This window comes from Spermophilus citellus (genome assembly GCF_964194105.1).
Source record: "Spermophilus citellus genome assembly, chromosome: 10".
Classification (NCBI taxonomy): Eukaryota; Metazoa; Chordata; class Mammalia; order Rodentia; family Sciuridae; genus Spermophilus; species Spermophilus citellus.
Window position 1 is genome coordinate 120,743,414 of NC_138197.1, and position 15,971 is coordinate 120,759,384.

Sequence of the window (15,971 nt, forward strand, 5' to 3'; positions counted from 1 at the left end):
AAACTGGCAGCCTTTGAACTCCTTCATTCATGCTGAGCAATAATTCAGTGTTAGCTACCATGCTAGGCAATAGATATTCAAAGACGGAATGAATCCCACTTCGATGTTATATGAATAGCTAGAACAATTAGACTTAAAATAGAAGTATGAATGAAGTGCAGTGGGAACAGAACTAGGAATGGCCTGGGATGCAGGAAGTGAGTTAATTGATTGCTTGAGGAATGCTTAAGTTATTTGACTTGTGGGTAATTGGACATTTTACTAGAAAGTGATTATTTTTCAAAGATTCTTTACCATAAAAATTAGTTTAAAAAGATGACATTTAAAAGGCAATTTTGTAAAACATACTCAACTTATCATTTCAGGAACTGTCTTGTTTTGTTACGAGATGCTATGAAGTGGTGATGAATGTAGTCCATCAGTTGGCCGCCCTCTATATCAGTAACAAGTAATGGATTTTACATATGTTTTTGCTTTTATATTAGAGATACAGGAAATGTCTTTTAAAAAACTAAACATCTGAAATAGTTTTTTATTCACTTATTTATTCAGCATTCTTTGAATGCTTACGATGTTTTAATTGCTACTTATGGGTACATTACATAAATTAATAAGCACAATTTCTACCATAGTGCATGACCCCATTATTTGTCTGAATGAGAATGTCAACCAGAAAAAAAAAAAAAAAAAAACTTAGAAGAAATTTGACCATATAGAAAAAAACTAATGTGGAATTTATTCTTGCACTATACTCTCTCTTCACTCCTTTCTTATCTACATTAGTAGTTTCCTGATTCATGAGACTTTTTTTCTTAAAATCAGGGGTCCTGAGGAGTGGAGCTAAGGAATCTATACTGAAAAAATTTTGTAGTCCTATAATCTTCCAAATTTAGGGACCACTATCCTAAATTAAGAAATGTGATCAAGTTTTCCTAATTTGATTATTCTTACTACCACACAATAATATCTACCATTTGATTAATTCTTTATACTTAAACATTTTCTCACATTTACTATTTAATTATATCCTTACAGTAATTTTGTTTAGATGTTTGACTAGGGCTCTTTTTAATTTTTTTAATTTTTAGTTGTAGATGGACACAATACTTTTATTTATCTATTTTTATATGGTGCTAAGGATCAAACCTAGTGCCTCACATGTGCTAGACAAGCGTTCTACCACTGAGCCACAACCCCAGCCCCTTGACTAGCACTCTTAATGATAAGAAGAGATATATGAGGCCCATAGAAGTTATTTATTAAGATTCCATGGCAACTTTGGCACTGTTACTTTGGTCATCAGTTGATTCATTGTTCTAAATGTGTTCTAAGTATACCTTAACTCTAATTCATTAATTCATTGTTCTAAATGTACCTTAACTCTTCATAAATGGGTAGAATGTTTTTACTCTCATTCTCATGCATTTCTTATCAGGTACTTTTTTGTTCTGGCTTATCAGTGAAGTTATCCCTGTGTCAGGAGAGAGTGAGAGTATAGCTCCCTGTCTCTCCCAGCCCCACCTCGACCCTGAAGGATGAAATTGATTTGAATTTTCTCTTTATTTTAAAAAATGTGTTCTTTGAAATATCTATATGTATTTTAACATATAAATACTATTATAAATTATTTATTGTTGAGTAAATTGGATGTTTAGGAAGGAAGTGAAATGAATTTTCTGTGGCTTTTGACTTTAGTATAATCTTAGAAGTATGTTTTTCAGTAGGAATAAGAACAAGAAATCAATCTGACCAAAGAGAGGCCTAGTTCCAAAATACCACTTCGGTTAGGATACAAAGAGCCTAGCTGATAATTGAAGAATTCTAATAGTTTTAGTTTTGTTATTTCTGTCATTATCCAGGATATATCTTTTAGGTTTAAATCGCTAGGATTATTCATGGGCCGCATGTTGTCATGTCCCTTCCTGTGAGTATACAGGGATAGCAGTCTGAATGCATAGGTCAGTTCCCTTCTTAGGAGAGAGGAACATGGTAGTAATTTCTTAGATCTCTTAAATTTTAATGACTGAAGCCTTAAGATGAGTGCATATTAAAATTCTAAGAGCTTCTGCTAATGTGTATATTCTTTAAAATAAGAATGAACTGTTTCTTTAAAAAAAGCAATTTTTTTTTAACTTGGGTGTTATTTTATTATAGGATTGCCCCCAAAATTATAGAGACAACTGGAGTTCATTTTCAGGTAATTTAACTTGACCAGTAAAGCTCATTTTTACTGTGTTTTACTTTGGAGTATGTGTGATTAGGAAGTGTAACAATCATACCAAGATTCTTATAGGATTTTTTTTTTTTTCATATTCTCTTTTCACTTGTGTAGTTGATGAGGCATTACTGACTATCACTGTTATTTTTAGTTTTCCTGGTTGTGGCCCAGTACACATTCTTCATAGTCTCTTTGACCAGTGAAATAAATCAATAAATCTGCAAAATGTCATAATTAAGGAAGAAATATTGGGCGAAGTGTTCTCTATTTAAGACTGATAGTCTCATTTGAGGATCAAACCTGTAGTTTAATAAACTGATGTTACCCCCCTGCTTAAACTAATTCAGTAATTAGCCCAAATATTTTACTTTAAAAATCTATATAAGGCTTAATTTCTAACTAGTGACTAAATGATAATCATTAAAGGTTTTTTGACAGACTATGTATGAGCACTTGGGAGAACTGCTGACAGTTTTGCTCACTCTGGATGAAATTATTGATAATCATATCACACTGAAAGACCACTGGACTATGTACAAAAGGTACATCAATTAAAATAAGTTTATTCTCTTACATTTATGAAGATAGTACTGTTGCTTAATTTCAGATGGATTTGTCTGAGGGCATGATAAACCTATATAAAGCATATTCATTCATTTTGTTTTTGTATCAGGGATTGAATCCAGGGGCACTTAGCACTGAGTCACATCCCCAGCCCTTTTTAAAATTTTTTTATTTTGAGGCAGGGTCTTCTCAGTTGCTCAAGTCCTCACTAAGTTGCTGAGGCTGGCTTCGAACTTGCAATTCTCCTGCTTTAGCCTCCTGAGCCAGTGGGATTTAAGGTGTACCTGGCAAGCATCCTCATTCTTAAGAAGAGTCAAATGTTACTTTACCTGCCTTAGGACTCTGATTTATTTTTTTCTTTGGACTCTATTCAAGTGATGTTTTTTTTTTCCTCTGAATTGGCTTCATTTTATTACATGCTTTAAAACTTTATTTTATGTTTTATTTAATGTATAAATATTCACTAAATATCTGGTATATACAGAGCTCCAGGCATCTGAATTTAAGATGATATAAAGAAGCAAAAGAAAATTTCATGTATGAGGATTATTCTGCTCAAATTTTCAAATGTATAGCGCCAAATAAGAATGAGGAAAAAGTTTGAGTTTTTAATAATTCATTTAAGTAGATTTAAGATCTTTTTCCTGCTTTTCTACAAGGTTACTGAAGTCTGTACATCACAACCCTTCCAAATTTGGAATTCAGGAAGAAAAACTAAAGCCATTTGAAAAGTTCTTGTTAAAACTAGAAGGGCAGTTACTTGATGGCCTGATATTTCAGGTGAGTAGAGCTGTATCAGGCTATAACCAATGAGCTTGTATTAGTTAACTCAGCTAAGAATTTTTTGAATACTGTTGAGTTTGTTTTTCTTTAAAAAGTGCTTTGACTTAAAATCATTGTTAGTGTATTAATTGATAACTATTTTGGTATCTTGTAGTAAACAAAAAAGTGTATTGATTGTACTAGGGGTGAGGGTTTTCTTTTAAATTATGTAAAAGGACAAAATTAAGGACTAAGATTTAAGTGTTTGTGTTAAATATTTTTTATTGTTAAATACATATTGTTTGTTGTTAAATACCTCTAGATTTAGGTTTGTAAAACTACCTTAAAAAAGTCTGATGAGGGTTTGGGGTTGTGGCTCAGTGGTAGAGTGTTCGCCTCCCACATGAGAGACCCTGGGTTCGATCCTCAGCACCACATAAAAATAAATAAACAAAATAAAGATATTGTGTCCATGTATAACTAAAAAACCATTAAAAAAAAGAGTCTGATGAATTCATCCTAGGCTCAGGGAATATAATGTTGAGTCTGCACAGTTCATTTAGTACCTTCTACGGATGTTTAAATTCTGCATACATTAATTACTTCCTATTTTTTTTTCTGGTGCTAGGGATCAAACCAAGGCCTACTATGAGCTATCTCATTAGCCCTAAAAATCACTTTCTTAGTCATAATAGCTACATTTAGGTATTACCATTACCTAATAGTCACATGTAATTCTTGGCAAACTGTTAATCAGATAGCACATAATCAGAATGTTTCCATCATCACAGGAAGTTCTATTGGAGAGGTCTGACTTAGGTAGTGTCCCCAAGAGATTGGATTATATTCTGTTTTACATGTGCTTCGGGGTAACTTTTAATTTATATTGCTCATGATCACAATTTAAATAGAGTAATCCCAGCTTTTGTTTTTATAATTTAACTGTTCATTAGATTCAGAAGGTAACTATTTTTGATATTTATTCTTTTGCCAGGGGATATTTCCACACATACTATAATAAAGTGCTAGGAAAGCAGATGTAAACAGAAAAAAATACAGGTTCTACCCTTGAGAGTGCAAAGTAAAATAAAAACATGCTTCCCAGTGTGTCATCAGAAATATCTTCTGTACACCTCTTAAGCATCATTTTGGATATCTGTTTATCCAGAATTAGATATTTGGGGTTTAGTTTTATTACTTTCACATAATTGTAGTCAGATGTATAAGTATATACACATTTTTCAGTCAAGAGGACTTAGGTACTAAAGTAAGAATCTGTGTTTGAGTTTTAATAATATTAAAATGATAACTATAGGTGTTTATCATATATTTTAAATGTTTGATTCTTTATGATTAAGAGCCTCAATTTCTCTTTAAATATCTCCTGTATAGGCCTGTATAGAACAACAGTTTGATTCTCTCAACGGTGGAGTATCTGTGTCAAAGAATAGCACTTTTGCTGAAGAATTTGCACATAGTATTCGCTCAATTTTTGCAAATGTAGAAGCCAAACTTGGTAATATAGATCACATTTTGGGGTTTTTGTTTGCAAAGTTTGCATTGCCTTATAAACATAATTTAAGTGTATTTTTCTCTTGTGTTATTATTTTATAAGGAGAACCTTCTGAAATTGACCAGAGAGACAAGTATGTTGGAATTTGTGGACTCTTTGTACTGCACTTTCAAATTTTTCGAACTGTTGATAAAAAGTTTTATAAGTCTTTGTTGGATATTTGTAAGAAGGTATGAATTTGGAACTTATTTTTTGAGTAGATTGAAAAGATTTTGGATATAACTAGATATTTAAAATACATTTTATTCTTATTTACAAAAATAATTCGATAGTATTCAGAGTTTTTTTTCTTCCACATTTTCTTATTGGTGCATTATAGATGTATGTAATTATGGGATATGTTGTTTCATATTTGTACATGCACACAGTGTAACAATAAAATTTGGCCAGTATCTTGATAGTATTCAGTTTTAAAATCCAAGTGTTCCAGAAATAAGTAACATAGTAAATGAAAATATTCTGTAATTCCACTTCATAAGACTATATAATAGACAGGTGGATGTTTAGATTTTTTTTTCCTTATATATTTTACTGCTAATACTGCATTTTTCTTCTGTTTTTTCCTCTTCTTTTTGTCACTCAGTCTTACTGTTAATGTAGAAAAAATTTAAAGTATTCTTTCTGCTAATGTATAAAAAAATTAATTTTTTTTTCTGCTTCTTTGATATTTCCCTGGGATTTCTGAATTGAAAATTTAGTTTGTAATGTCATCAAATTATACAGGACCACATGAGAACCAGACATCAGTTTTTTTTCCCCCCTCTCATTTGAAAAAAAAATTCTTTTCACTAATAATAGAGTGAAAGTAAGGACATGAGGATTCAAGTTTTTATTTGTACTTTCATTGTAAAATCTGTAAAAGAGCGGGGAATTGGGTGTGTGTATGTGCCTGTGTATGTGTTAATATTTAGGAAGAATAAAATTGATGTGTTCAGCACCAGAAATAGAAATGCTTTCACTTTATGCCATAGTAAAATATTTGTTTTATAATATATTAATGAGTTTTTTTGGTTCTGTTTTGATTTTTGGTACTGGGGATTGAACCCAGGAATGTTTACCACTGAGTTGTATCTCCATGCCTTTTTATTTTTAAATTTTATTTATTTATTTTTGTGTACTGGGGATTTATGTTTTTGTACCCATAAGCACTTAACCACTGAGCCACATCCTCAGCCTTTTTTTTAAATACTTTTATGTATGTATGTATGTATTTATTTTTATGTGGTGCTGAGGATCAAACCCAGGGCCTCACACATGCAAGGGATGTGCTCTACTACCGAGCCACAACCCCAGCCCCAGCCCCAGCCTTTTTATTTTTTAAAAAATTTATTTAGAGATAGGGTCTTTCTGAGTTACTCAAAGCCTTGCTAATTGCTGAAGCTGGCTTTGAACTTGTGATCCTCCTGTCTCAGCCTCTTGAGCTGCTGGTATTACAGGCGTGCTCCACTATGCTCCTTTTTATTTTAATTTTTGAGACAGGGTCTCACTGAGTTGCAGGGGGCCTCTCTAAATTGTGAAAGCTGTTCTCAAACATGAGATCCTACTGCCTCATCTTCCCAAGTCACTGGGATTGCAGGCATGCGCCTTAGCACCTGGCTCTATTAATGAATTTTTTTTGTGGTTACTTTTTCATGAATTGTTTTCCATGTACATTGTAGAACTACTAAACAGTGTGTTGTTAAGCTTGCATTTAATATTTTTTTCTCCCTTGTCTTCACTGTTTCAGGTACCAGCCATCACATTAACTGCTAATATTATTTGGTTTCCTGATAATTTTCTGATCCAGAAAATACCAGCAGCTGCCAAACTTCTAGACAGAAAAAGTCTTCAAGCCATTAAAATACACAGGGATACTTTCTTACAGCAGAAAGCTCAATCACTTACCAAGTAGGTTTCATAAGCAATTCTAGTGAAAATATATGTTTTATAATGTTTTATATTGAAAGCATTTGAATTATAAGATCAAGGGTACTTTTTCATTACCAGAGAAATTTGGGCAATTTCCAGATTTATTTTCTAGAAACTTTAAAAAAAAAATTGTGTAGGCTTAAAGTCAGTTTGAAGTGTAGGCTTATTGTTTATAGATACACTTTTTATTAGCCATATTTTTTTTTTTCCTAAAGTGAAGTCTGATTTATTTGCAGTATGTCTTTTTTTTTTTTTTTTTTTTTTTTGTACCGGGCATCAAACCCAGAGGTGCTTAACACTGAGCCACATCCACAGTCATTTTTATTTTTTATTTTGAAATGGGGTCTAAGTTGCTTAGGGTCTTGCTAAGTTGCTGAGGCCAGCCTCAAACTTGTAACCCTCCTGCCTCAGCCTCTTAAGTAACTGTGATTCTAAGCATGTGCTACCTCACCCAACAATGTATGTCTTTTGATGAAATCAGGAACCTTGGGTGTTCATGATATTTGGAGGAATTGACTTTAACTTGCTGCTCTTCTTTTTATTCCCCTTTTTACTTACTTATCTGAATTTCTGTTTCTTTATTTTGCAGTACTAGGAATTAAGCCCAGGGCTTTGCACAAGCTAGACAAGTGTTCTACCACCCAACTATATCCCCAACACGTTTTGTTTTGAGACTGGATCTCAGTAAATTGCTGAGGTTGGCTTTGAACTTTGGAACTTTGGATCCTTCTGCCTCAACTCTATTAGTTGTAAGGATTGTAGACATGCTCCACTATGCCCATCTTATTTTTATTTTTGTGAAAGTAATGTATGCATATATTTAAAAAGTCAAAAAGTGATAAAGCTTAAAGAGAAAAAGAATTGTCCTGAGCCCAATTGTCCTATTCTTCCCTGTACCTCAGTCCTACTTCCTAAAAGAACACTTAACTCTTTGTTCCTTCAGACATTTATATCTTTATGTTGTATTTATCTCTTATTGGGTTAATTTTCAAACATGCATATAATAAAAATAATATAAAGAAACATGTTTTCATCACCCAGCTTCAGAAATCAATGTATAGCACATTGTTACATGAGTATACTGCTAACACTTGTTAAATTGGATGAAGATTTTAAGTGAAATGGCATGAGACTATACCATTGACTTCGTTCTGTATACATATATTGTCTGTGTTATGATGAAAAATATAACAGGAATTCTTAACTACTTTCTGTTGATCCTGATGATCAAGGTGAAATTGGGTCTCTGCTTTACAACGAGGGAAGAAGAAACATTACTGAAATACAGGAAATCATTAAAGTATCTTTTAGGAGCCGCATATATTGTGATTAGTCAGTGGAAAATGATAACACTTCAGGTAGGTCTGCTCACAGCAGAGATACCAGAGCTCTATTGTACATCCTAAAACAGTGGAAGAGGGACAAAGGTTTGGGTATAAAGAGGTGAATTTAATATCAGGTGGAGAGTTAGGTTAACAGGAATTAGGTTAAAAATAGTTGTGTTATCAGTAAGTTAAAAAAAAATGTGTGGGTAATTAAGTTCTTAGAAGCTCAGAATTCTTTTGTGGTGAGATGCAGTTGTTAAAAATGCCAGCGTATCCTCGGATTGCATGAATAAACATAGTGCCCAGGTCATGGACTTATCTGGGCCAAGGGAATTGTTAATTTCATTAAATTCTTATTGGTTAGATCATAGTTAGTGTTTGGAAGTACTGCTTTTTACAAGGGCCAGAACCCCAGCTAAGTAAAGCTGATCAGGATGGCAGAGGATCTGGGAACCATGCCTTCTCTTTTTAAAGGTCATGGAGAGTCTTTCTGTAGTTTGTCCTTTAAAAGAGAAATCTGAAGAATGATGTGTTGAGTTTCTTTCTGAGGGTCATTCAGAGTGAAGAGAGAGCAGATTTGATCTCTGTGGCTCCAGAAGGTTAAATTGAAAATGGAAGGTGGAGATAACAGATAGTAATGATAACATTTTAGAGCAATTCACTATGTAGCAGACATTGTGCTGAAGGGTTATGCACATTGTCTCAGGTAAATTCTGTAATAATCTTAGGTGAGAAATAATAAAAGTAACATCTGGAGACGACGGAGTGCTCACTGTATGGAGTGTGTATGTATGTATGTATATGTGTGTGTATATATGTATAAAATTTCAGGAACTTCTCACGTATTATTTCCTCTATTTACCAGAAAAGCCCATGAAGTAAATAGATAACTTATGTTATTGCCATTATATAGATTAGAAAAGTTAAGTAGAGAGAGATTAAATTTTCCCAAGTTTAAATAACTATTAGGTGGCAGAACCAGGAAGTTCAGCTGTTGGAACCCAAACTATTAACTGCTACTCTAAACTTTTTAATCCTATTTTAATCCTATTTTTAGGAGGAAAATTCGGTTTAGAGAAATTAAGTTTGCCAGGCCACACACTTCAGTACACATTAGAAAAGGAATTCAAACTGGTATCAGTCCTGTTGTAGGGCATCTCCAGTGGGTAGAGTTGTGCAGGTTGCTCTGAGATAATATACTGTGCTTCACTGGAGCTGTGTGCAGTATAGATGAACATCAGCCCACCAGACAGTAGGAAGTGAGTCTTAGTAGGTAGAGATAGAAGTTCACATACAAATTTTGTTTCTAAATTCATTTGAATCGATCTCTCTCTCTCTCTCTATATATATATATATATAGAGAGAGAGAGAGAGAGAGAGATCTTTATTATTTCATTTGAATCGATCTCTCTCTCTCTATATATATATAGAGATATCTTTATTATTTCTCACCTAAGATTATTACAGAGTTTACATGAGACAGTGTTCATGATATATATATGTGTGTGTGTGTGTGCATATATGTGTGTGTATGTATGTTTGTGTGTGTGTGTGTGTGTGTGTGTGTATAAATAAAATTTTGGAGTTTCAGAGAGCTGAAGGTGGTGGTTATGTTTTTCATTCTTTTTGCAGTTATGCCAGAAACCTAAAATTCACCTCGCTAAAGTGAAACTCTGGAGAAGGGAAATGCAGTCAGTGTGAGCTTTGTCCTGACATTTTAAAGCAAGTTGGGGGGTGATAGAGCTGTCTGAAGGGTGGGCTGCAGTGTTTATGTAAGTGAAGAGGGAGGACTGCAGGAGTTTCCCTGCCCCTACACTAAATGTTAGATTTGAAGTCATCAGTGTCCCAGCCACTGCCTTCACTGGGATTCAAAGTCTGTGGTTGCTACATTTTGCTTTTCATTCACAACCATTTTGACCCTCAAAAATAACTGCCTTTAGGGGATAGAGGTCTAAACCCTTGTGTCACTCTCAGGTTGACGTACTGTTGTTCACATTGCTTAGTGCTTTTTATTGGGACAGGAAATTTTTTTGTTGTTGTTGTTGTTAGTGTTTTTCCTGTTTGTACTTTGAAAGGAAGCTGATAATCTGATGAGACTCTGGGGCATTTTTATACTTTTTGTTAACTTGAAGCAGTTTCAAGATCTGGCTCTGAATGTGAGAGTGATGGGCAAAACTGATGTAAACCTCTACTTTGTTGACAGTCTGATCTGAGGCTGAGAATGCTTTTTGCTTTTGTAATGCCTTATGCATAATTGATCTACTTGCTATCAGGGAATGCTACATAGTCTAGTCTCTTTTTCTGATCCTTGCTTATGACTTTTTTTTTCCATATGAAATTGCCAATATCCTGCCATTTTTGACCAGCAAAATTAGTAGTTTTTCACATACTCAACATAATGTAATGAAACTCCTTATATTCCTCACTCACTTTCAACGCACAGCTCTTATGAATTTCACTGGAATTATCTTACACTTTATATTCACCCTAAACATTTGTCTTTTCTAAACATGACTCTTTTCTAGAACTCCTGTTCATAGTATTCCAATGCATTTCCTTCCGATCCTTGCACTACCAGACAAAGCATTTACCCAGCCTACAAGTCCACATTTATTCTCACCTGGGACACTTCATTTATTACACTCCCTGGACCATCAAATGCATCATCCCCATAGCTTTTCCCACTGGGAGTTCTTTCATCACTTCCTTCAAGATCTTCCTGAGTTGTTGCTCATGACCCATCTAGGTGCCTCCTGAAAACTGAAAGTGCTGCTCTAAGACCTTGTTTTTTCACTGTTCCATCCTTTTAAGTAGATGTTTAATAATATATTTCAGCACCTTTAGAAGCAAAGCCAAAACTGTAACTATTGATATCTTTTGTTTAATGGAATCATGGCTCCGCAGAAATTGTTTTTCTCAGAGTTTTATGCTAGGGGTTGCTTTATACCCCTAAACACATTACAGATTTTGATGTAATCCCTTTTCAGACTTAGTTTTTGAGATTGACAGTTTGCCTGGCAATGTGGCTACCCACCAACCTCACTGTGGGATTCTACCCTTAGTCAAGTGAGTATCTTTAGTCTCCTGCCCCAAAGAGCTCTCCGTTAGTGATTCTGACTGGCAATAGTCAGATATTTCTTTATGCTATCTGAAGAAGGGTTTAGAAAAAGAATTAGTATTGTTGGATCACATAAAAAGGAATTATTCATTTTTTGCACATATTTTTTTTAGAGAGGAAAATATAAATAACTTGTAGGAGTTAAAATTTCCCATCTGAATGAGATTGTCTTAGACATATTGGCAGAGTGATTTGTTTGTAATCATTCTGAATAGTAGAATTACCCTTATTGTTTGTTTTCAGGATGGGACAGCTTCCTGGATTTGGGCTTGAATATTAGTGTGGAAGCTTACTAGTTGTATGATATTGGCACATTACTTCTGTGTGATAGTTTCCTCTTCTGTAAGGTGGAAATCTAGCATCTACCTCATAAGGCCAATGTGAAGACTGAATGAGCAAATTCAATAACTGTGATCTTTTCAATCGAGATTCTGGCAACTTCCATTGTTCTTTCTGGTTCAAGCTGTCATTCTCTTTATCTTGCATTAATACAGTAGCTTGCTTGGTGCTTTTCCTAAGAAAACCATTGTCCCCTCTATAGTTTGTCAGAAAAGTGATACTGATCATCATAAAGTTAGATCAAGTCACTCTGATCAGATCTTCTAATGGCTTCCCATGTCACTCAGTTGAAGTCCGTTCTTTCCATAAGGACTTCCAGTCTCTTCCCCACATCTTGAGCCCCACCCCTGTACTTCTCTGTTTTCCTTTTCTACTCTCATTCCTGCTTAGTCTGCTCTAGTCATACTGACTAAATTTTTGTTATTAACTAAACATGCCAGACACATATCCAAATATCTTAGGACATTTACGCTTATTACTTACTTTCCTTAAATTCTGTTCTTATATATTTTGCCTTGATTACTCATTCATTTTTTTCAATCTTGGCATGAAGTCACCTACTTAATTAGCCTACTTTGATCACTCTATTTAAAATTGTACCCCTGATCCAGGCCCTGCCCCTTTCTCTGCTTTATTTTTTTCTCACAGGATGTATTCTCTAACATCTTTGAGTTATTTTAAGATTTTAATAATTGATTTCTTGATTATGTAACTCTAGAATATAAGCTTCACAGAGGAAGGGATTTGCATCTGTTTTGTTCTCAGTACTATATAGAATGCCTCACCTGTATAGGCACTCAGGAAATATTTGTTGAGTAAGTAAATTATATCTATGATATCTATCTTTTGAATGGCTGCTGTAAGGAAAAATTTTATTCTGACCAACATGATAAAAATCAAACTCAATTTCTTTCCTGTGCTTAGTAACCCCAATATTTTCCTTTGTTAGAGATGTACAGTCTTACTACGTCTTTGTGAGCTCATGGATGATGAAAATGGAATCTATTTTATCTAAAGAGCAGAGAATGGATAAATTTGCCGAAGACCTCACCAATAGATGTAATATTTTTATACAGGTAGTTACGTCTTCTTTTTTGGAATATTTTTTTGGGTAATTTCTTTGTTAATTTAATTTATAGGAGTTACAATTAGAAAATACTGGGAAAGGATAAGGGTATGTTTTTGTGTTAAAAATTCTTTTGGTTATTTTTGGATAAATGTGCCTTATTAATTTGGATTTCCTAACCCAAAGCTCTGCATTCCCTTTAAAGCATGACTTTTTTTAACTGCATCTCATAAATTTTAATGTTGTATTTTCATTATCAGTTTAAAATATTTTAAAATTTTAATTGTGACTTAAATCTGTGGGTTTTTAAATGATGTTTCTTAATTTACAAGTTAATTTCTTAGTTATCTTTTTATTACTGATTTGAAGCAATATTCAAATTATTTGTTTTGAAATTTATAAAGTCCTAGCCTTGGCTCAGCATTCGTAAACATTTTATGTGTACTTGGAAAGAATGTAAAATTTACATTTGTCAGTTGCAGTGTTGTGTATATGACAAGAGGCTTGCTTTTATAAATGATTTTTTCTGTGTATTCTATTTGTTATTGAGAGAGCTGGGTCAGAATCTCCTACTATTGTGCATTTGTCTATTTAGTTTTGTAGTTCTGTCAATTTTTGTTTCATATGATTTGAGATTATGTAGATTATGTATTAAGTTTAGAATTGTTATATCTTGTAGAACTGGACTTTTTATCATTACGAAATGTGTGTTTGTGGGCTGGGGATGTAGCTCAGTGGTAGGGCATGTGCTTAGCATGTGTGAGGCTCTGGGTTAGATCCCTATCACCCCTGCCCCTTGAAAAAAATACTTGTTTATCTTTAGTAATGCTTTTTGTCTTAGGTCTCTTTTGTGTGATATTAACATAGCTGTACCAGTTTTCTGTTAGTTAATATCTGCATGGTATATCTTTCTTGATATTTATACTTAGAGCCTTTTGGCTCCCTATGTGTGTCTCCTGTAAGTAACATTTTTTCCCCAATCTGATAATCTTTGTTTTTCATTGAACTTTTTTTTTAAATGTATGTAACTATTGATGTATATACATTTTTTAAAAATATTTTTTAGTTGTAGATGGAAGAGAATACCTTTATTTTTATTTATTTATTTTTATGTGGTGCTGAGGATTGAATCCAGTGCTTTACACGTGCCATGCAAGTGCTCTACCACTGAGCTACAGCCCCAGCCCTTGATGTATATTTTTTTAAAACTATCACTTAACTAGTTGCTTTCTATTTGTCTACTTTTGTTCTATATCCCTTTTCCTTCCTTGTGGATTATTTTTATCATTTTATTTCTCATTTCTCTAATAGCTTGTTATTCTGTATTTTACTGTTCTTTTTGAGATTACTTTGGAGATTTAAAGATGTATTGTTTTCTCACTGAGCTCTCATATAACTTAGTAGTTTTACCACTTTCCAGATAATGTAATGGTTTTAAACCACTTTAATTCTGTTAATTTCCCTCTCACCTTTTGTGTTGCTATTGGTAACTTTGATTCTTTGTATATTTTATTTATTTATTTATTTTTTTGGTTTTCATTCTTTTTCTTTTTTTCTTTGAATTTTATTGAATTTTTTTTATTGCTGGTTGTTCAAAACATTACATAGTTCTTGATATATCATATTTCACACTTTGATTCAAGTGGGTTATGAACTCCCATTTTTACCCCGTATACAGATTGCAGAATCACATCAGTTACACTTCCATTGATTTACATATTACCATACTCGTGTCTGTTGTATTCTGTTGCCTTTCCTATCCTCTACTATCCCCCCTCCCCTCCCCTCCCCTCCCCTCTTCTCTCCTCTCTCTACCCCCTCTACTGTAATTCATTTCTCCCCCTTGTATTATTTTTCCCTTTCCCCTCACTTCCTCTTGTATGTAATTTTGTATAACCCTGAGGGTCTCCTTCCATTTCCATGCAATTTCCCTTCTCTCTCCTTTTCCCTCCCATCTCTCATCCCTGTTTAATGTTAATCTTCTTCTCATGCTCTTCGTCCCTACTCTGTTCTTACTCTCCTTATATCAAAGAAGACTTTGTATATTTTAAATATAAGCATTATTTTTGCTTATATTTTGTTATTTTATAGTCAGTGTTCATCTGGATTCACACTGCCCTATACTTTCTATTTCTTTTCATCCTTGTGTGGAATACCTGCTAGTAATTCATTTAATATGCATTTTTTTTTTTTTGATGAATTGGCATAGTTTTGGTTCTGCGTATGTCTTCGTTTCAGTAGTTTTGCTGTGTTAGAATTCTGGGTTGGCTGGGTTTTTTTCATCTAGGTTTAAAGATGTCATTGTTTTCTGGCTTGCTTTGTTTTTGTTAAAGTTAGCTGCTGATTTTAAATCTTTTTTTTTTTTTAAGACATCTTTGTTTAATTACCTATAAGATTGGGTTTTGGATTTTGGCAGTATTACTGTGATGCTCCTAAGTGTTTGTGTACGTGCTGTTTGGAATTTGTAGTTTCTTGAATTTGTGGGAAATTCTCAGTCATGCCTCAGTACTGTTTCTGTTCTTTTCTTTTTCTATTCTTATTCTCTATATCTAATCTGCTGTTTAGGATAGATTGGGAACCCAGTCTACCACAATCAGTCCAGGACAGTTGGCAGCCTGGATTACATCAGTCCAGTCATGGATTGAGATGATTTGAAGGACTTAAACTTCTGATGGCTAGTTTTGTTCCAGTTCACCCTTAATTGGGGGAGGGGGCAGGTAATCCATCTTTTCAGGGTCCCCAAACAGAGCCTGCATGGTTTCTCAGAACTTTCTCCCCTCCTTGATGGGCTGTGAACTCCTGTTTTTTATCCTCTTCCCTGGAGACATTGTTGAAAGATGTACTTGGCTTTTGTCTTTAACAGAATCCTCTAAGGTAGATATTCTAAGAGAAGGCAACCCCAAATACTGGCTCCCTTCTCTGGGTTTCTGTCTTCTCTTAGATCTTGGCCTCCTGTTTTCTTACTTTTTTTCTAGCTCTTTCCTGCCTTCCGAGAGATTTCAGAACTGTTTTGCTCACCTTTTCTAGTTCTCAATGGGAAAGGTGGTTCATATTATTCATTCTGTCATTAACAGTGAGGTCCCAGACTCCCCTGACCC

The 15,971-nt window shown here is 33.9% G+C and overlaps 1 protein-coding gene across 2 annotated transcripts in view; it reads left to right on the forward strand.

The window, feature by feature from the left end:
* WASHC4 (WASH complex subunit 4) overlaps positions 1 to 15,971 on the forward strand; it is a 61,936-nt gene that overhangs the window by 11,042 nt on the left and 34,923 nt on the right. The window contains exons 7-14 of one of the 2 annotated variants that reach the window (XM_081311400.1): positions 366 to 448; positions 2,155 to 2,197; positions 2,657 to 2,760; positions 3,418 to 3,562; positions 4,937 to 5,060; positions 5,160 to 5,287; positions 6,844 to 7,004; positions 12,757 to 12,883. In XM_081311400.1, coding sequence (XP_081167526.1) covers positions 366 to 448; positions 2,155 to 2,197; positions 2,657 to 2,760; positions 3,418 to 3,562; positions 4,937 to 5,060; positions 5,160 to 5,287; positions 6,844 to 7,004; positions 12,757 to 12,883 — 915 coding nt within the window. The remainder of the gene's footprint in view (positions 1 to 365; positions 449 to 2,154; positions 2,198 to 2,656; positions 2,761 to 3,417; positions 3,563 to 4,936; positions 5,061 to 5,159; positions 5,288 to 6,843; positions 7,005 to 12,756; positions 12,884 to 15,971) is intronic. The other variant, XM_081311401.1, reaches the window with a different exon arrangement.